General features: G+C 34.3%; 2 protein-coding genes across 2 annotated transcripts; one reads left to right on the top strand and one right to left on the bottom strand.

Moving 5' to 3' along the window:
• Positions 1–83: 83 nt before the first annotated feature.
• Positions 84–21,030, bottom strand: LOC146531324 (uncharacterized). The gene is made up of 9 exons (XM_085198131.1): positions 20,530–21,030; positions 19,720–19,872; positions 10,769–11,488; positions 9,485–9,596; positions 8,573–8,709; positions 5,808–5,978; positions 5,201–5,489; positions 4,637–4,818; positions 84–4,100 (listed from the first exon to the last, which is right to left on the bottom strand). Exons 1-9 carry the CDS (start codon positions 20,680–20,682, stop codon positions 4,020–4,022), a joined length of 1,998 nt encoding a protein of 665 aa, XP_085054257.1. The 5' UTR covers positions 20,683–21,030; the 3' UTR covers positions 84–4,019.
• On the top strand, positions 11,553–19,714 carry LOC146531325 (keratocan-like). The gene is made up of 8 exons (XM_085198132.1): positions 11,553–11,707; positions 11,823–11,997; positions 12,980–13,162; positions 14,272–14,495; positions 14,832–15,030; positions 16,668–16,846; positions 18,989–19,158; positions 19,302–19,714. Exons 1-8 carry the CDS (start codon positions 11,681–11,683, stop codon positions 19,579–19,581), a joined length of 1,437 nt encoding a protein of 478 aa, XP_085054258.1. The 5' UTR covers positions 11,553–11,680; the 3' UTR covers positions 19,582–19,714.
• Positions 21,031–21,125: the final 95 nt, after the last annotated feature.

The following is a 21,125-nucleotide window of genomic DNA, read 5'->3' as shown; positions in this document are numbered from 1 at the left end:
ACGCTATCTATATATATAGTTTTCAAAATATCAATAAACAAAAATAAGGATAAATACAATATAAATAAAAATACAACAAAAAATTAGCTGCTATATTTTATTTGTAAAAAAATATTCTACTCACTACATAGCCAATATATCAGTTAAAATTTAATAATTTAAGTATCCATCCCTGCGTAAGTCACATTATTTATCATCTATACAACAATAATAATGAATGTTTCACAATGAGTATTCCGGCGTCTCGCAAACGCCACTAGCGGATAATTTATGCTGAAACTTACGTCGAAATGAGTATACATCATTTGGAGGAATAACGATCAACAGATTTTTATGGTCCTTTAAGCTTAGTGAAGTCATTTAAACTATTATATTTTACAAGGAATCGTAGTTTAACGATATTATACCAGAGAGAAGTGCTTAAGGCTACACTTAAATGGAATCTCTCGCGCCGGTCCCACACACAACGTGTACGAACACGGCAATATAAACATATTTAGGCCCGTATTTATACACCGGTGCCAAGTCTGACATCGATCTTGAGATGCTGTTTTCTAAATGAAAACAGTATTTCAGACTTGAGAGCGAGTCATAAATACGGGCCGTAATGCATGATTGTAGCCGTTGTGAATGTGGACACGGCTTTATTATTTTTAATTGACAATATTCACTTTAGAATGCAGAATAAGTTCAGAATAGTGCATACAAATTGCTCTCCTCCACTACGTATCACAATATTATTGCTTTTCGGAAACACACACTAACACATATCACATATCGAGTAGAACGTCTCATCGATAATATCGATCTCCATTGCGGAGGAATATAAAAGTTACGTACAAAATAAACACGAGACATTATTTCTTTACAGTGACCGTCAGTCTTATTATCGCAATGTTTTCACGTGGAATTTCACTTTTATCATACAAAGCCAATATTTCAGCATAAATTATAACATTACAAAATATAGTGTCCTTGCGGTTGAAGGTTGAAGTCTAGTTAAAATATTATTACATAATTGAACAGGTAAAATTACGAATACTAAGACCACCAATTGGAGTATTATAATTGGATGATTGAGACACTTTCATCCAATTATAGTATTACAATTGGATGATCGGGACACGTTCATCCAAGGACTACCCTTCAGAAATAAAACCAACAAGGCCCTACCTGCAACCTGCAACAGACGGTATAAACGAGAAACAAAACCACAAAACACATGCTTTGTTAGACGTAAGCACACAACACAACCTGTTTATTAGTAACTTCATATAGACACATTGTTCGTACCGCCACACCGTAAACCTAAATCAATAATAAATAATCATACGTCCGTATAGTATGATTCAAATGCGACGCATCATATTTCCTGTATATTTTTGACGTATCCACCAAAGTGTAAGGTACCTACATAAACACTAAATATAGCTATGAGGTGATTTTTTTTTTGAGAGATTCGACCAATTGCCAAGACCCAAGTTGAACAATCAACTAGATATAACTAAAAACGTAATACGACTAAGAAAAATGTACAGAATAATAAAGAATAAAAATAATACTGTATCATTACTGCGAGCAGCAATGCTTAGCGGAGGACGTGTCGCAATCCCCTTCTAGATAACGATCACTGAATGAATCTCCAAAATTATTAATTATCCTAAACACATAAAAAAAATCATTTAATTTACAAAATAAACATCAAACTGTTTAATACTTGTGTATAATATAATGCCTTCTTAATATATGTATCTTTACATAGATTAGAGAAAGAGAGCCGAAATAGATATACTATTTAGAGAGCAAAGTTTTATAGATTATCAAAAAGTTAAGTATAGGTATTTTACGTGCTAAAAGATTTTAGGTTTTATTGTCAATGTAAAGAGCCGCCGACAGCGTACGGCGCGACCGCATCGTAACTACAGTGATCCCAATATCAAAGGATAAATAATCTCAATTTTTAAAGCTTTAAAATACAATAATATTCGAGCGTTAACGATATATATATAAAAAAAATAGCTGCAGCGGAAGTAGCGCTCACAAGTAAGCAAGGTCTAGCTAAAGATATCACAATGTCTCAAAGACTGCACAAAATTACTGGCCCGTGGGGGGGATTCATATAATAAATAAATTAATACTAAAATTAAGTAGAGACGTTAAGTAAAGGACGGTGATCGAATGATTCGAGACAGACGATTGGCGAGAACTAAATGACACTGGCCACGGTGGAACTGCTTTAGGACACAAACGCTACAATACATTTTGTCCTGAGATTCTTCACTTCATAAAATTGTGTAAATTCTTTTGTAGGCTAATACTTTCACGATTTAATCTATTATATATAATAATAATACCGAAAAGTACATTAAGTATGAAGATATCGCGCAGTATTCAACATGTGCACCGCTACCGCACCGTCTATAATATTAAGTGTCATAGAAAAAATTGACATTATTGCTCTTGTTTCCTAACTAGGTATACTTTTAATACTATATTTAACAAAAATTCGCAAAGACGTCGCTCGCATTCTGTATAATATGAGACTCATTTATTATTGCTTCCAACTTCGATTCTACAACCGAACGATGAACGTCCGCCTGAATCGAAAACGAACAAAAAAAAATACTTACATTTAAATACTGACCGAAATTGGGAAATAAATAACTATAAATTTTACGAATCGCATTTAAAAACTAAAGTTAAAAATAAAAATTAATAAAAAAAATGTACAATACCTTAAAACTGACCTAAACCTAAACGAATACTCGCATCATGCTATAGGTAACCGTTAATATAATTTCACGAATACAAGAGAGCATTAAGGCAAGGTTGTCGCGTTCGCACAGAGACATATACTACTGCAAATATTATAATAATATATAATAATTACCAGACAAAACCGAACGTAGACATATTCACATTTTATTCACAACTTTCATTATAATTCATCATTCGTATATCACATTGTATGGGAAAAATATTCGAATCTTTTTTTTTATTGGTACCGACCTACCCTATAGGCACTGAAGCCGCTTCTAAAATATCATAATGCCCTGCGTATTTATAATAACATCTTATAATACATTATTTATTGAATCAGATCTGTAATGGAGATTTTTAAAATAAAGGAATCTAAATTTAAACGTGTTTTTTTATATTAGCTACTCTAATAAAATGACAAATTTGTTTGAAATATAGAGGAAGTAGAAAAATATTTTAATTGTTATATATTTTTTAAATATATTAATATATCAACAACTATTATTATACTGTCGGAGAGAAAAATATTCTGCGCTTAAATTTAGATTCCGTTTTGGTGTTTTTTAAATTTATTTTTACTTATATTTTTAAAACGAAGGATCTAAATTTCTTTTATAAATGGAGGTATTTTAACTTATTACAATTTATAAATCTTTAATACTTTAAAATTATATCAGAAACATATTAAAACGTTTCATTGAGTATAGTACTAGGGCTTAACAACGAATACTTCAAAAGAGAACTAGTTATTTTAATTATTAAATATATATTTAGTGAAATTCTTTAAAAGTACTCGTTAAAATAACCGTTATTTGGAAGAAACGTTATCTATGGTATTTAACTGGCCGTTATTAAACGCGGTTCAAATTTGTATGGAGCTGCATACGACCCTCGTCAAGCATTATATTAATTTAGTCATCAAGAGACAAAGATTATTACACGAAATTAATTAATTATAATAATAAAGTTATTAAATATTAGTTCCATGTAAAATAACAGGTTGTTGCTATAAATACGTATTAATTATTACGTGAATAATCGATACGCTCTTGAATACTTTATAACGCTTACATATCGAGAGTTGTCGTTTATAGGCAGTGCCTGATTTTTTGATCGTCAATTAAAATAATAACTAACTTCTTTAAGTAGGAGAATATGGTACTTTTTACTGTAAGAAATCTAATCCTAAAAAATCTTGAAGGTAAATTATATGAGAAAGTGTTATTATTTTAACCGATCAAGTGCTATCACAGGTGCGGTCAGTGTGTCTCTTCGGCGGCGACGTGACTCGCTACTAAGTTGAGGGGAGCCTCGTCATACTCCGGCATGTTTCGGCCCACCTGGGAATATTAGAAAATGTACTTCATTTATATACAAAAATGATATATAAATAAAGTGTTATAACACTTAGAAAAGAAAAATATCTTTTTTAGAAAACATATAAAAAATTTCAGATATATTTTCGGAATCTATTAATCTTTTTTATCTGATTATGAATGTATGATGGATTTCATGGAATTAGAATTTATAGTCTATATCGAAAATATTTCTATTTTTCCGATTTGTTACCACCAACCAAGTGTGGCTTATGTGGAACCCAACGTTCTGTAAATGAAAGAGTATAAAACGGAATTACTTATTTTTAAGTCTTCCCTAGTCTAACAGTTTGTTTTTCGTTTGAGAAGATTATTCAACACCCAAAATGATTACATTGTAAGATATTTATAAATCAGTGTCTGACAATTTCATTTTCCCCCACCTGGTAGACATAGTGCAATCAAGCAAGAAATAGGCAACACAGTGAATTTAATACCAGATAAGGTTCTCTTGTCTACCCTACTATAAGCGGGAGCGGGAAAAAAAAAACAAAGCTAACCTGTGGTGAGTGCGCGTGCGGCGAGTGCGCGTGCAACGCGGCCAGCAGGTGCGGCTGCAACTGTCGCCGCAGCGCCGCCAGCACCGCCTCTTCCGCGCCCGCCTCGCCTCCCGCGCCCGCCTCGCCACCGCCCGCTACGCCCGCCTCACCGCCCGCGCCGCCCCCGCCACCGCGACGCGACTCTGGAATTGTTAATTTTGTTTCATTAGAAATGGTTATATACTACTACTTTGTTTACTACATTATTTTATTTTTTTGTTTTTATAAACAGTTTCACACTGTATCTTGCACATAGTAGGGCAGGCAGAGTGCATCTGGGAACCAGTGTTGAAACACACACGTTCCTATTAAGATATACCCGATTCGCACTTTCCGCCAAAATCTGGAGGTGACGTAAGACTGATGCTGCACTTAACTTACAATGTCTTCAACAAAGTTCTGCGGAAAGTAGGGAACCAAAGTGCCTTAACTCTAGGGGTCCCAGATTCTCTCTGTCTACTCCGCCACATGGGTAAAATTGAAAAAAAAAACAAATCTAAACAATTAAATTAATCAAACACTAACTATTCCTAGCATGTTTCCCATCGTGCCGCGGCCGCCTACGCCGGGTATGTATAGTGTCACGCCGCATGGCCGTTGGACGCGGCACCCCATGCAACTTGTAGTACAGTCCGCACGCGTTGCACACCATCTCGCCGCGCGCGTCGCGACGCCAGATCGTGGTGGTGTGCGTGCCGCAGTTGCTGCACGATAGCTCGACGCGGGGCGCGTTGCGTGTGGAGGGAGTGATGGGCGTTCCCGCTACTGGTGCTCCCGTGGTGCCAGTTGTTAATGCGCTTTCTGTTACTTCTTGCTGGAAAATTAATATATTATGGTATGTTAGAATAAAATGAATGAACAAGTTAGGTAACTTTTTGTCAAAGCAAATTTTAAAAAAATCGATATAATCAAAGTAGCGAATAAAAATTTCGCCAGAGTCATAAATTTTAACTAAGTTTTGCTACTACACACAATATCTCCAAAATTCAGTGGAAACGAGAGTGTCTTAACACATTCTGGTTTCTTCTTGCCATCACACTATTTACGGGAGATACATCATAAACTTAAAAAAAAAAAACAAAAAACTGATATTTCAAAAAAATACTCCTAATCAACAAAGACGACATCATACCACAACAACAGCATCGTGGGCGGCGGACCACACGCCGGGCTCGTGCAGCGGCTGCGCGCGCGCCGGGCAACTCTGCTTCCTGCGCGCCGTGCCTGCGCCCCCGCCGCCACCCGCGCCCGGCGGCAGCGTTCCACCGCTGCTACCGCGTATCGAGTTTGACCATTCACCGTTCTGAAACAAGACAAATTACTATTATAATCTAAAACCGTTCATCCAGTCCATTGTTGCGTAGTGGGACGGTGTCTGACTGTATATATGACGATTGTTTCATAAAAACATAATTTTTACATTATAGCTTTCAATTTATGTGAAAAAGTTTGCGTTTGTCAAGATAAACATTTCGACTGCTTTACGGATAAAGATTTCGAAAAATATTCTCAAAATGCTTTTCCTTAATTACTTCGCTACGAATAAACATATACAAAAGAAAGCGAAATTAATATATTTTTCAACTGTTGTTTTCTCTATATACGATACATTTCCTAATATACCGAAAATTTGAGATTTGAAAAACACATTTATATTTTTATTTACTATTTACATTCAATACTTCTAGCAATAGCTATATATTTAATAGTACTCGAAAACGTAATCGGTGACTAAGGTGACAATTTTCTAATTCCAGAATGTCAGTTAATCATTTAGCTTGTCACAAAGTCAGTAAAAATATTAACATTCACTATAGACGCATTTCATTAAGATTTTTTTTATTTTAGAGACTGTAACGGAACATTTGTTCCTAGTCGGGGGGAAAGAACTATTATCTATAAATATATAAAAGGACTTGTCCTCACTGACTGAGGTAAGACGCACGCACAGCCGTAACCGCTGTGCGTAGAAACGTGAAATTTGCACAGATGTTTACTTTTGTAATCTGGACATCCAATAAGAAGGGATTTTGAAAAATTTTAACCCTAAAGGGCTGAAATAGAGGTTCAAAGTTTGTATGGAAAAAAATTTTAATCGGCACCGATTTTTATAAAATTTGAAATTTAGATTTTTAAAAGTATTTAATTGAACACGTGTTTCATCGTTTTCTAGAATTCACCCCCTAAGGGTGCAAATAAGGGGTTGAAAGTTTGTATGGAAAAATCATTAAATCGCCACCGATTTTTATAAAATTTGAAATTTAGACTCTTAAAAATATTCCATTGAACACATGTTTCATGGGTTATTAGAATTCACTCCCAAATACGCAAGCGAAGCTGCGCGCATCCGCTAGTTTATTAATATTTTAATTTCATCGTTTAGATACCAAGGCGGCATTGTGTTCCACCACTCAACATACAATGATCGAAAATTCGGCGGAAAGTGTGAAACGGAGTGTCATAACACTAGTTTCCCTCTATTTAACCTACTATACACGGGATACAGCGTGAAGCCTAAATTAAACAAGTTTACCGATAAATTAAATTGTTTATACCAAAAATCATTTACTAAAACTACAAGCAAATAATATTTTGTTTGTAACAATGAATTGCAATTTGCATAAAATATAACTCAAATACTAGAATTAATAAAGAGATAGTCAGGCTTTACCATCGCAGCACTCTTATCAGCTATTATTATAGTAGACTCATAGTATTTATTGCGCATTTCTATAAATGCGAACAAGACGACTGGAGTGTTGATGTCATTGTTAGATTTCTATTATTATTTTCACTAAAATGACATAACGGATCTCTGGTTTAATGTGAAAATGTTTGACTGTAAGTGTGATGGTTGTGGATTCGATTCGCACTCGAGTGTATTTTAAATATTTAAATTTTCCGTCACTTAACACGCAATATCTAAAAAATAAGCGGAAATTGGGAGAGCAGAGCTACTAGAATTATTACTTAAATATTTAAATGTATTGTTTTTTTATATTATACATTATTAATATTTTATTTGTAATATAAATAACCAAATAAAAGAGATCATTGAAAATAAATAATTACTTTTGGTCTGAAATAAACAAATTTATTTTCATGATAATTTATAGATCACGTTACAATAATATTTCAAACGACAATTTCATCTTTAAAATAATAAAATTTGAAGAATATACATGTAAACGATAAATAAAAGACATAGAGTAAATAAAACATAAATAAATAATAAAATATAATGATAAAAACGTACAACAAACGTATAACTTCCGCAATACAAATAAATATAATGTTGTGTCAGTCACGAGTGACGGCTGCTCGACTATAGAATAGTAAACAAGGCAGCGTCTGACGTAGAACCTACGACCGACGAGAGGATAATAAACTTAACCAATATGCATAATTACTAGGCCTCGAAAGTAATTGAAGGAAATAAATACTATTTACCTCGACACCGTCAGGTAACTAACACGAACGAACAAAACAAACGTTAGTAGTAAAATGTTTTTAATTAATATTCACATCGCGTATTTATTATGTAATGAAATATTCACTTCCAATATTCGTGTCAATATAAACGACTTTTAAGTATCGTTGCAGGTTAATTATTTGTTTTTTAATGTCATGTAAGATTAGTCATGGTGAAGCAATGGGGTGACGTTTTTTTAGCCTGACGCTGTATCCCGCACAAAGCAGAGTAGACAGACAAAACTTAAAGTTAAGACTGCGTGTTGAGTGGTGGAACCCAACGCCGCGTTTATCCTCAACACCAGGGCAAAGAAAATAGAGAGAGGTGTTTGGATCTCGTAATTGCACAGTTTAAACCTTTAACCCTACGTATAATTGGGGTGCTGCGCATCTTTAAATATTTTTTACTACAAAAAACAATCTTACCGGTGAAACAGCACCATTGGGCAGCACGGGCGTCGTCGGCAGCGGCGACGTGGCCCCCCGGAGCGGGGACACCGTCATGCCGAGGTGTTTGCTGTTTATTAGTCTTCGCAATAGCTGTGTAGCTTCACCGCCGCGACCTGCACAATATATCTTCATGTTTATCTCAAATAAACTATTGGCAAAATATACTGAGGGTGTGATTGTAACGCGACGGTTGTGGGTTGGATTAACGTTAAGCTTAACGTAATTAATCAATATTTATTAATATTTTCATTACTTCGCTCTGGCACCAAGGCAAAAGCTCGGCTTTGGTGTTCTGCCACTCAATTCCGCCATACAATTGCAATGCCTCGAAATGGCTCAAAACATTCAACACCTACCCTACCCTTCTGTGTGTGAGATAAAGCGTGAAACGTGTAAAAAAATTAGACAATAGAAAAAATAATATATTTCTGTGTAGAAGTGTATAAAACAATATTGTATTATATTTGTTCAAGTGCAATATGCACTCGAGATAAAAGTTGTAGTCTCATAGTTCTAGTAATTTCAATAACTGAAACGTACTAAAGTACAAATAATATTTTGTAAGAGAGTAATACTTTGTTTTTTTTAAGGATTGTTTTATATATTCGTAGTAGTCTAGTCTTAAGGAAAATTACTATTGAAATTTTCAATTTTGATAGGAATAACATATTTTTTTAGTTTCACGTTTTATCCCGCACACAGAAGGATAGGCGGAAGGAACCTGGAAACCTAGCGGTAAAACACTTCGTTCCCATTAAGACCAATGACCAATTTTTGCCTAGTTACTAGAGTGAGGAAGTGAAAATATTATTAATATAAAAATATTCCAAGTGGGGATCGAACTCACGACCATCGAAAAATGATTCAATATAAAAAAAATACAATTACCGTTTTGCCTATGAAGTGCTTGCCATAAGGATTCCTTGTCACCTTCATTTTCGTGTGGTGGTTTTGGAGACGACTGTGCCGATGGCACAGATTGAGTTTCTTCAGGATCGTCCTATAAATATAGTAATTTTATTGAAAATAAATATTGATATATCTGAATTAATTATTGAAGAATTAAAAATAAATTATGGTTTTATAAATAAAAATGTTTAATCAATATTATTTTAAAATATAGCTACGTTATTTAGTGGATGCTATTGTGTTAGAACGTTTGCATATTCAGGTGTGTACTGAAAAATGAATACATCAAAGCAAATATTAATATAGCAATAAATAATCTATTATATTACTTCTTCTTATCTATTCTTTAAGTTCAAAAACAATTATTTTATAACTTATTTCTTTTTTTAATAAAAAGATATATTAATTCATAAACAACAGAATATACTTAAATTCAATAGCTTATCAAATTACCTTGTTTAGGTGTCATTGATATGATTCACTTATAATTCTATTCCTAACAGGAAATAATAAAAAAACATGCAATAAAATGTTCATCTTAAAACCTTGTACATCTTTGTCATACGTAAATAAAATAAATAAATAAATCAGCTTCACGCTGTATCCCGCAAACAGCAGGGTAGGCAGAGGGAACCTAGTGTTAACACACTCTGTTCCCCACTTTCTGCCGAATTCTGGAGGCATTGCGTGTTGAGGGGCAGAACTCAAATTCGCGCTTTGCCTCCACACCTGAGCGAAGAAATGAAAATATAAACGTACATAAATACTTCACTCCCTCGAGTGGGAATCGAACCCACATACATAATATTCAGTTATACAAATTTTATTCGGATAAATTATACTGGAGCCATAACCATATAGAACCTGACTCCATATACGGTCTTAGTGACATAACTTATTACTTTTCGTCAGTGGTAATAAGTTTAACCAACTTTACACGTAAAAAACACAAATAAACAAAATAATTATTGACAATATCAGTCATGATTTTGGTTGTTTGCATATTTTTTCGTTCTCATTAGCATCACAACATTAGATTTACGACAATGAAGCTTTACGTCAATATATTCTTTAGAACCCGGAAGAAATTAGACTTGAGAATAAATATCTTCGATTGTTGCATTTATACCTTTTATAAGTGAAGTAATTATAATAAATAATAAAAGGAAGGAACGGAGTGTCTTAACACTAGTTCCCTCGACCTACCCTCCTGCTGATTGTTTTATTTAATTATAATAAATGTGTACATAGAAAAAAAATCACCTGCGACACTTCAGAAATGTCCATCTGCAATCTGTCCGGATCTGAGCCGCTACTGCTCTGACTGCACTCTTCATATACGGAGTTATCTTTCGGCTGTTTTGATTTATTACAGGTGCGTCCAAACACGTGTTGTTTGTACTCGTCCGCGAAACTGGAGGACTTGCTCGTCAGAGTTCTGTGTAGGAAGGGTCCCGTCTGGTCGGCGTGCTCCAAGGCCTCGTTCTTGATGGTGCCGTAGAGGGAGAGGTCCATCTCCTTGTTGTCATGGTCTTCGTGGCCAGGGTAGGGGTCGGTGTACTGGTCCACGGGGTACTCCTGCGCGGCGGCGTGCGTCCTGTCAATGACACTGGCGTAGTTAGGCGGGAAGTTGTGAGATTCCTCGTTTTCTCGCTGCGCGACCGCGACAGCCTTGCTTATAATATCGATGACGGCATTGCAATGCATAACCTCTCTCGCTCTGTCCGAAGGCGGTAAACTCGGCCCGCTGTTGAACATTATGTGAGGACTTTCCTCCGTCTTCACGACGTATTTAGACGGGTCGTAGTTTTTGATCTGAAGCAGTGTGACCGCCGCCTGCCGGCTCTCCAGGTTCTTCATCTCCTCCGTGGAGTCGGGGGACCCTATTTCGGCATACTTGTGTTTGTTGACGTCGTCGTACTCGTTATCGTTCAGCGGCCTGATTATTTCCTCTAATTTGTCCGCCGTTATGTTCAGGATATCCTAAAAATAAAGTGACAATGTTTGAACAAAGGCTGCTCGATATTAATAGAGAGATAATAGAAACACACATTAACCAATGAGGTGCTCGCTCATTTGATGACACTTCGTGATATCGCGCCGAGAGGCTGATAAGATAGTATTGCATCTTTATCGGAAGGTATTCGAGCAGTATCCTTTCTAATTTCGAGGAAGATGTACTTTCTACGCGACGTACGTGGAGTGAGTAGTGTACTAGAATCGTGCTCAGCTAATCCTTGCGTGGACTGAGACCTGGACGGCATCAGCCTGCGTACTATCCTGTGATTATATAAGTTATGGTGTGTCTTTGTTCTAGGTGTTTGTGATATTATGTGCCCTAGTTACCGCGAGTCACGCTCAAGACGAGGTGAAGAACGGCCAATGTGATATTTTCATACAAGATGGCAATAATCTTACATTGAACTGTTCGAGGCGGAATATAGAGAGTATACCCGCCTGGCCAGAGAAAATAAATAAACTCACAGACAAAGGTAAGTCTTGTTGCGTACGTACAATATTAAATTTATCTTAATAATAGCTCATTAAGTAGGTTGACACCTGCACGTGCTACAATGTCGTGGAATAATTGAGTAAATATTTTCCGTTATTATCTTTAGTGTTTTTAGAAAATAATTTAAATTAAATGTAATTTGAGATATTAAAGATCTAGTGTTAATATTATACAGTTAAAACAAAAAATATTAAAATGTATATTTTATTGCAAAATATTATATCACAAACTGAAACACTATCAATATTATGTGATAATACCATATGTGATAATACTAACAATATATTTTTGGTATTTATATTTGTAAATGAAAACGCAGGTCACGCTTCTACAAAATTATGCATTATTTTTTCCTTAACTAAACGTGTATGTACCGTGTACCCGTACAATCGTAAATAAATAAATTCTTTCGATAAATTGTTAATAAAATACACGCTTAATGTGAGGGCAGTCGCGGCGTAGGAGCACAAGTGCGTAACTGTAAACGCTTCTGGTTTTGGGTTCAATCCCCACTCAAGGAAATAAACTTTCTTCGGCCTCCAGAATTTAGCGGTAGATTGGGAACAAAGTATCTTAACTCTGCCTACCTGGCACCTGCAACCTGCTGTGTCCAGGACACAGACTAAACGTTTTTTTAAAGCTTAATATTTATCTGAATGCTATATTGTATTATGTATAGATAAGAATATTTTAGAATTTGAATAGATCTACCCCACTCGATGTGAAATATTTATTTACGTTTATATTTCTATTTCTTCGCTCTGGTGTCAAGGCAAAGCGCAGCGTTGAGTTCTGTCACTCAACACGGAATCCCTCCAGAATTCGGCAGAAAGTGGAGAACGGAGTGTCTTAACACTAAGTTCCCTCTGCCAACCCTGCTGTGTGCGGGATACAGCGTGAAGCTGATGTATATGTATGTATGAATAGATTTAAATAAGTTTTAATTTATTTGTTTATTTCAGGGGGAAATGTGCTGATTACTTTCTATAACAATAGCATTACAAATGTCACACAATTAGACAAAGTGCCAGGAAATAAAGTCGCTATCAACTTCAAATCAAACAAAATTACTCAAATAGAGGACGATGCATTTAAAAATATAAACCGCCTAGTGTACTTGGATCTGAGTAATAATCGTCTAGCGGGTAATTCTTATCATAAATAATTATTAGATAAGGTTAAGTGCTATGTATAAGGTGTTATTATTTATATTTTACGCAATGCTTGCATCGTGTGTTCTTAAAAAAAACAAAAAAAAACACTAAATTACAAGTACAGTACAAGTATTTATAACATTTTAGAATTATTCCAAGCTTAAGAAAGAAAAATACGTGTTTAGAGATGTATAAAAATTTGGATCTAGTGGGATTTGTACCCGCGCCTTTTGATAACCATCCAAGAGGATGGAGGATCTATACACAAAACTAAACGCGTATTTTTCTTTCCTAAGCGTCGAAAAACACTTTAAAAATGTTAAAAGTGTCTATTTAATATATATATATACGTATAATATATTTTATACGTTTCTAAAAAACGTATTTTACAATACAAATAGTATTACTACGTGCTTTACTATTTTTCACATACAGACATTTTTCTAATAATTAATCGAGGCATATGATAAAAGCAATTCTTTGTAATAATAATAATAATATCTTACAATGTTTCAGACGTGGTAAGGCAAATGTCATACAATTTTAATGATATTTGTTACCATGTCCATCCCTATATTTATAACAGATCCCCTTACTTCGACCGGCGACATGAGTTAAAGGATTTTATGTGTCTATATATGTATGTTATTATTATATGTTATATATAAACATAATATTGAATGGTCCCATGACTGTAAGCGCATTTATTCAATCAATTTGCAGGTGGTAAAAACAAGTGCTGAGTTGTTTACCGCCACTCAACAAGCAGTGCCTCGATTTTGTGCTAAAAGCGGAGAATAGAGGATTGTTTAAAATACGGAATATAGCGTGAAACTAACAAAAAATATCTATATAATTCAATACAAATCTAGATATCCAAAGATAATTGTTGTCTACCTCCTTCATGATTTTTACGTATCTTGCATACATTATCAACATTCGAACGTCCCACTGTGATTATGAATGCCAATATCTTTTAATATTAACCTTCTGTATATAGGTAATTGGAAAGCAGACTGCCTAACTTGACACAAACACTAAATCGTTATCCTCTACCTATTAGGTACATGTAATAATTCTACAATATTATTAAATTTCAGGAGATGTGCTCAGAAGCGAAATATTTCAGGGTCCATACAAAAATGGCGTTTACAGCAGCATTGCGTTGGAAACATTAAATTTAGGACTAAATCGTATACATTCACTTGACAAGAACTTATTCCAGTACACACCAAACTTGACACGTCTCTATTTGAACAATAATCCTATAGAAATACTCGACCATGTTACCATTCTTGCCCTATCGAGTGCAACTAAATTGGAGGTAAGCAAATTTAAGTTTTTTTCAGCTTCTCGCTGTGTTACGCACACAGTAGGATCGGTAGAGGGAACCTAGTGTTACGACACTCCGTTCCCATTTTCCGCTGAATTCGGGAGGCATCGCGTGCGCTTTGCTTCGACCCCAATATATAAATATTAATATATATATATATATATATATATATATATATATATATATATAAATATTTCACTTTCTCGAGTGGGAATCGAAATCCACAATCTGTCGTGTCATACTTTGTGGCCTTGCCATGACTGCCTCAAATCTTAAATTCATTATCAAAATTCAAATCAATTTTTTTTAATATTTCTTGGTTTACAGGTCCTGGATTTGGCAAAGACCGAGATTGACACAATCCCCATCGATGCTTTTAGAGGACTAGTGAAGTTAAAACAAATTGACCTATCGGGAAATCAATTCATCACAGTGCCAGAGAGCCTAAGTCTTGTAGGCAGCACGTTACAGTACCTGACTTTCAATAACAACCCTATAGTTGAACTGGACGATGACAGTTTTATAGGTAAATTTTAGTACTATATTGACCATTTTCTCCATAATAATCACGACTTACATTTATTTTAAAAGAATTTGAACCCGTGCTCCTGGGATATGGCTTTCTATTTACACTTCATCTCGCAAGCACATGTAATATGTAGATGTAAGTTTAGAAACTATCACAGGTCTCAGTCATAATTTTATAAGAGAGGTGTTAGCCTCAGTCGTGGTGCGACTGTATATGCAACAGATTGTGGGTTCGATTCCCACTCGAGGAAATGAAATATTTAATATTTCCTCGCTCTAGTAGTCTGCCTCACGCAATGTCTCTAAAATTCGGCGAAAAGTGGGGAACACTAGGTTCCTTCTGCCTACCCTGCTATGTGTGGGTATCCCACACTGCCTGAATCTTAAAAACAACAACGGAACATGGGGATCGGAGTGTCTCAACACTATGTTCCCTCTGCCTACCCTGCTGTATGCGGGATACAGCGTGAAGCTATTGTTTATTAATCTAATTTATATTATAATTTTACATGATATCGACGTCAATTGGTTACGGTGAAAGTAATAAAGGCACGTACTTCTCTAATATCCGATGACTAGTCAAATGGCGACGTAACAAGTTGTTTTGGAGTTTTGATACTCATTACATAAATATATTAAAATTTTCATATTAATCAATGCTTTCTATTTTCTTAAGATCTGCTTTTACCTATTTCAACACATATTATGTACATTTTAAAAAGCGTAAAGTTAATCGATTCTGTGATTACGAATTGATATTTTATCATATTAATTATGTATACATAGAAAATTATATTATTATAATCTATTTGAAATAATGTTAAAATATCAGTTCAATAGTTGCTCGAGGCCAGATGTTGGCGCAGGAGCACAAGCGTATAGGTTCGATTCCCATTCTTTTCATATACATATATTATTTAATATTCTTCGGACTGGCGTCAAGGCAAAACGCGACGTTGAGTTCTGCCACTCAACACTTCCAGAATTCGGCGGAAAATGAGGAACGGATATGTCTTAATGGGAACAGAGTGTCTTAACATAATAGTTTCCCGGGTTTTCCCTTTACCTTGTTAAAATAATAATAAACAATCAGTTCTACCGTATTATTATTGTTATTTATGATAAGAACAAGAACTCCGGTAATATATTATAATAGATTAAAGCTGTCACATCAGCTACGATAAAAAATATATATTAGATGATTACAATCGTGCCCTTTAATCTTCTAATTACTACAAATACGTACTTATTATGTAAATAGGTTCTCAACGTTTTTATATGAAATTATACATAAGAACATTTTTTTATCATTACACTATATTCCAGATATAGTAAGGTAGGTAGAAGGAACCTGGGAACCTAGTATTAAGACATTTCGTCCCCACTAAGGCATTTTCCGCCGAATTCTGGAGTCATCACTCGTTGAGTGGTGGGGCTCGTCGTAGTTTTTGCTTCGAGGAAATAAAAATATAAGTTATTCCATTTCCTGGAGTGGAAATCGAACCCACTGCCCACGCTTAAGCCCCTGAGACTGGTCTCAAGATAACATCATATTCAATTAGCACAAAAAAATATTAATAGATTATGTATAAATTTTACTAATGATATCTATTATAAATATTTCAATATTTTAAGGTTTAACAAATCTCGTCGAGTTAGAACTAGGCGAAAATGATTACTTGGAGGAAGTGAAGCGGAGCACGTTTACACCGCTGAAGAGCCTTCGGGTGTTGCACTTGTGCCACAATCGCAACCTTAGATATATCAGCCATAACGCTTTCAGAGGAATAAAAGATAAATGGACATTGAAGGAGGTAAACAAATATGGAAAATTGTATTAGTCTTAAAATTTATGTTTGTTATTTTGTTGGTAAGCAACTGTTTATAATCGTGGCCTGCCTGTATGACAGTCTACTCTAATGAATAAGTATCGTTTATCTTTTTTTTTTCAGTTTCACACTGTAGCGGGGTAGGCAGAGGGATATCAGTGTTAAGACATTCCGCTTTTTCGCAATTCTGGTAGCATTGCATGTCGAATGGCGGAAAACAACGCCGCGCCTAATTTCGACGTAACTCAAGTGGAAATTGAACCCACAACCTGTCGTTTTTACAGTCACACGCGTGGGCTCTTGCGCCATGAGTGGCCTCTTTTCTGGTCTTTCATTGAACCTATATATCATTTTAAATGACATTTTCTTTAAAAAAGAAGGTTCATTTTTTTAAAATGGCATAAAAATATCAATAACAAAGCAAACTCATAAAATAAAAAAATATGGACACCATAGTTTAACATATGGTCCATACGTTTTGTATAGACGTAATTCTAACGTAAACTTGTCCTTGGTACGGGATGTGAACGTAAACAAATCCTTTCACCAAAAACTTAAGTTCAATAAAGTCCTAACATAGGATTTGTTACAATCGTAACTAATATATAGAATAAAATATTGAGATTAGGCATTAGGCAAAATGGAATATTTTCGTAATGGCTCAAAAAAAATAATAAAAAAAAATACAGTCGAATTGATAATTTCCTTCTTTTTGAAGTCGGTTAATAAAAATAAACAATTTAAAGGAGCGTTATCATAGCAAGAATAAATAGCAAATATCAAAAAATTGCATTAAAAAATCAGAATCATACATATATACTTAGATCTGTATATTTTCGAAATAAATAACTACAAGAGAATGACTTTCAAAAAGTGGAAAACGATTTTGTTTAATGAAATTTCTATTAACGTACTTATAATAAAATCGCGACGGATCGGTGTCCTTACATGGAAGCTATACATATAAGAAAAAGAATATTGGTAGCATTTAAAAACGTATAAGCCAAAAACAACAAACAACAACAAAAATAGAACAAAAAACAATGATTTTATTTTTTTTTGTTTATATTATACACACCTATGCGACAATTATTCTTGACTGTTATCACAAACTACAATTTTCCTTTAACTCAATTACTATTTAATTAAGTAAGTTGATAGTAAATTACTTGGAACTGCTTAGATACCATACATATGTATTTACTATAAAATGTGTAAATATTTTCTGTAAGGTACGCTAGAGTTATTTTCTTACATTTTGTCAAAAATATGATGGTGGTAGACTTGAATATCCGACATTTTATAAAATCTATAATAGTTCTAAGGCCCTCCATCCTTAGCAGAGCAGGGAATGAAAATAGTTAACACCTACAAATCAAAATCGAACCTATAACCGTCGCGTTTATTTTTAGGCGTTGCTCCACTGCGCCACTATGGTCGCGAAAGTATTTTTATTAAAAATATTATATCACGCTTGGATCTGAACTCATAAACAGCTGTGTAACTTCGTTAGCGTATTATATTAATTAATAATTATGTTTATGCGTATTGCAATTCATCTAGCTGTGTAAAGATTCTTCTGTAAAAATTTAGGACATATCAAAATACACAAGTCAAAAATGTTTGTTTAAATCTGGCCCAGTTATATATACTGACTTGACAAGAAAGCAACTGGGTCAGCTGATCAATCACTTTACATGTTTTGATAACAGCCAATTGCACAATTTATCATATTTTTTTATATTTTGGTATGGTGATTCGTACTGGATATTTTACAAATTACCCATATTATGTGATGGGCAGAGAGAACCTAGTGACTAATTACTCTGTTTTGAACCTTCCATTATAATCTGTGAAATGGTGGAAACTAATATTGCATAAATAATAAATAGTTGGTCAATTTTGAATATAAATATTTTCTTAAAGTTGACTTTGTACCACATTTAAGTGTGTTATGAAAAGATTTGATTTAGAGAAACATAAAATCCACATTTTTTAGAAGCCACCCACCATTTGAATATACTTCCGAGTATTCTATTTATTTATATTATGTAATAATATAAATATTAACATATTTAAGTACGAATAGATTCATCACTAATTTTAATTTATAAATTATTCCAACAGGTGTATCTTGATGACAACAACTTAAGTGAGCTATCGACAGATTTACTACCCTGGGACAAACTTGAAGTACTAGGAATGTCTGGTAACAATTGGCTTTGTAATTGTGACCTTGCCAATATTGTTACAAAACAAGGAGCCGGTTCCAAGTTTAAGCCAGGGGAAATACCTTAGTAAGCACATTATAGAATATATGAATCACCTGTTTTATGAAAGTATTTATAGATCTGAGATTAATAGTTCTTATATTTGAAAGAATTACATTATAACTTATACTTTGCCATGTAAATTGTATTTAAATATTATTTATTTTTAGCTGTGCTGCCCCAATGAGACTGAGTGGGGCCTTCATAACTAATATAACTATGTCATTCTGTCCTGCTTTCGACACTACATTCACAACAAAGAAAGGATTTTCATTCTCCAGTTTAAAACCAAAACATATATTATGGAGCATAGTGGGTGTAGCATCTGTTGTGGGCATTGGAATCATATGTGGACTTTTAGTAAATGTAGTGAAGGCATTCTATAAGAAGAATATAAGGACTCAACCAATACACTACATCAACATCAATGATGATACCAGTTTTGCTTAAAAATAATAATCATCAACATTATGTAAATAAAAAAAATTTTTTTTCCAAAGTCATTATAGCAAGTAATATTTTAGTGTAGAATTTGTTGTATCTATAACATAAAATGAATAAAAATAAATAATTTTATATTAAACCCACCTCTTTTGGACCTGATAATGAATTAGCATACTGTACAAATTGTTCCAACAGTCTCTCAGATTTATGTGATAATTCTCTAAATGTATGAAACTCATCAAGCTTGTGTGCACAACTTCCACAAACCACCTGTGGCAGCATATCTTCTGGTGATACCTAAAACATTATTCACACGGTCAACTGTGTTAGTTTCACAATATCCCCGTCATTAAGAGATGATGTGGCCAGTGACCTTTTACTACAATCATAGATGATGATTCATTAATGCCTAATCTGATAACAAATAATAAAAATCTGCAAACCAGTTTATATGTTATGAAATGAAATGAATGTTGTCTGCGATAGGACAGAAAGTGTGATTCAAGTTACCCTCATATAAACTGTAGGGCTATATTTAGATAATATTGATTCTCAAAATAGCAGGGTTGTCAGGCAAAGAGTGGGTCCATTAATTATATGTATAAGATACAAGGTATATGCTTATTGCTTAGTAAGCATGTTAGCACAGAAGGCCACAGAAGGTTTGTTGTCAAAATAATCGGTGCGCTCCTTTGTTATCAGCACGCACTGATAGAGCCGCTACATGCTGCCACCCGCCTCGCCTATCACTTCCAAGAACGACATTAGTCATACTCTAAACTACTCGACGCGTGGGCCGTAATATGATATCACAATGCGAAAATACCCAACACCCGCGAGAAAGTTAATGGCGCTTATCAGTATCCACAATCTCTTACGCTTATGCTAAACTTTCACACGAAAAAAACGTTCTGTTTATACTGCCCAAACAATATAACAACTCAAATTAGTTACCATTATTGACAAATATGTCATTATCATCTCGGAAAGTCGTGATTTATCCTTATCACGGTCGAATATTGGAAGTTTAACATCACTGCAATTATCGCCACAGAATGATAAACAAAGGCGACACACTGAATGGAACTTCGGCGGCAAATTACACATATTTAGAAATAAAAACACAGAAACGTAACCACAACGAAAGAAAACATTTAGAAATAAATGTTGGAACTAATATAAAAATTAAAACAATTTGTTTAAAATATAACTCAGCATGCGATGATGTAGGATACATCACATCGCGATTGTCAACCAAACGAGCGAGCAAGCCACACACACCTACAAACGTACCATTGTTTACGGTACGCTGATTATTGCGTGTGTGCGCTCGCTTGTGGCGCTAGTAGTTGACACACTGATAAAATGATAACGTTGTCAAGTGATTTCTGATATCAATATAATCACTGTGAGACATTATCATTTTACATTTGTTGACCCTTATTTATTTATAAGTGCAATTCAAAATTAACATTATTTTTATATTAACTTTATTTAGTTATTCAAATTAATATATATTCTGCTTATTAATATCTTAAGTAACTATTTAT

The sequence above is a fragment of the Heliconius melpomene genome, chromosome 15, assembly GCF_056956725.1.
Source record: "Heliconius melpomene rosina isolate 202511_hmr_F chromosome 15, ASM5695672v1, whole genome shotgun sequence".
In the NCBI taxonomy this organism is placed as follows: domain Eukaryota; kingdom Metazoa; phylum Arthropoda; class Insecta; order Lepidoptera; family Nymphalidae; genus Heliconius; species Heliconius melpomene.
Note: the sequence above shows the minus strand (reverse complement) of the source record. Positions and strands in the feature narration are given on the sequence as shown.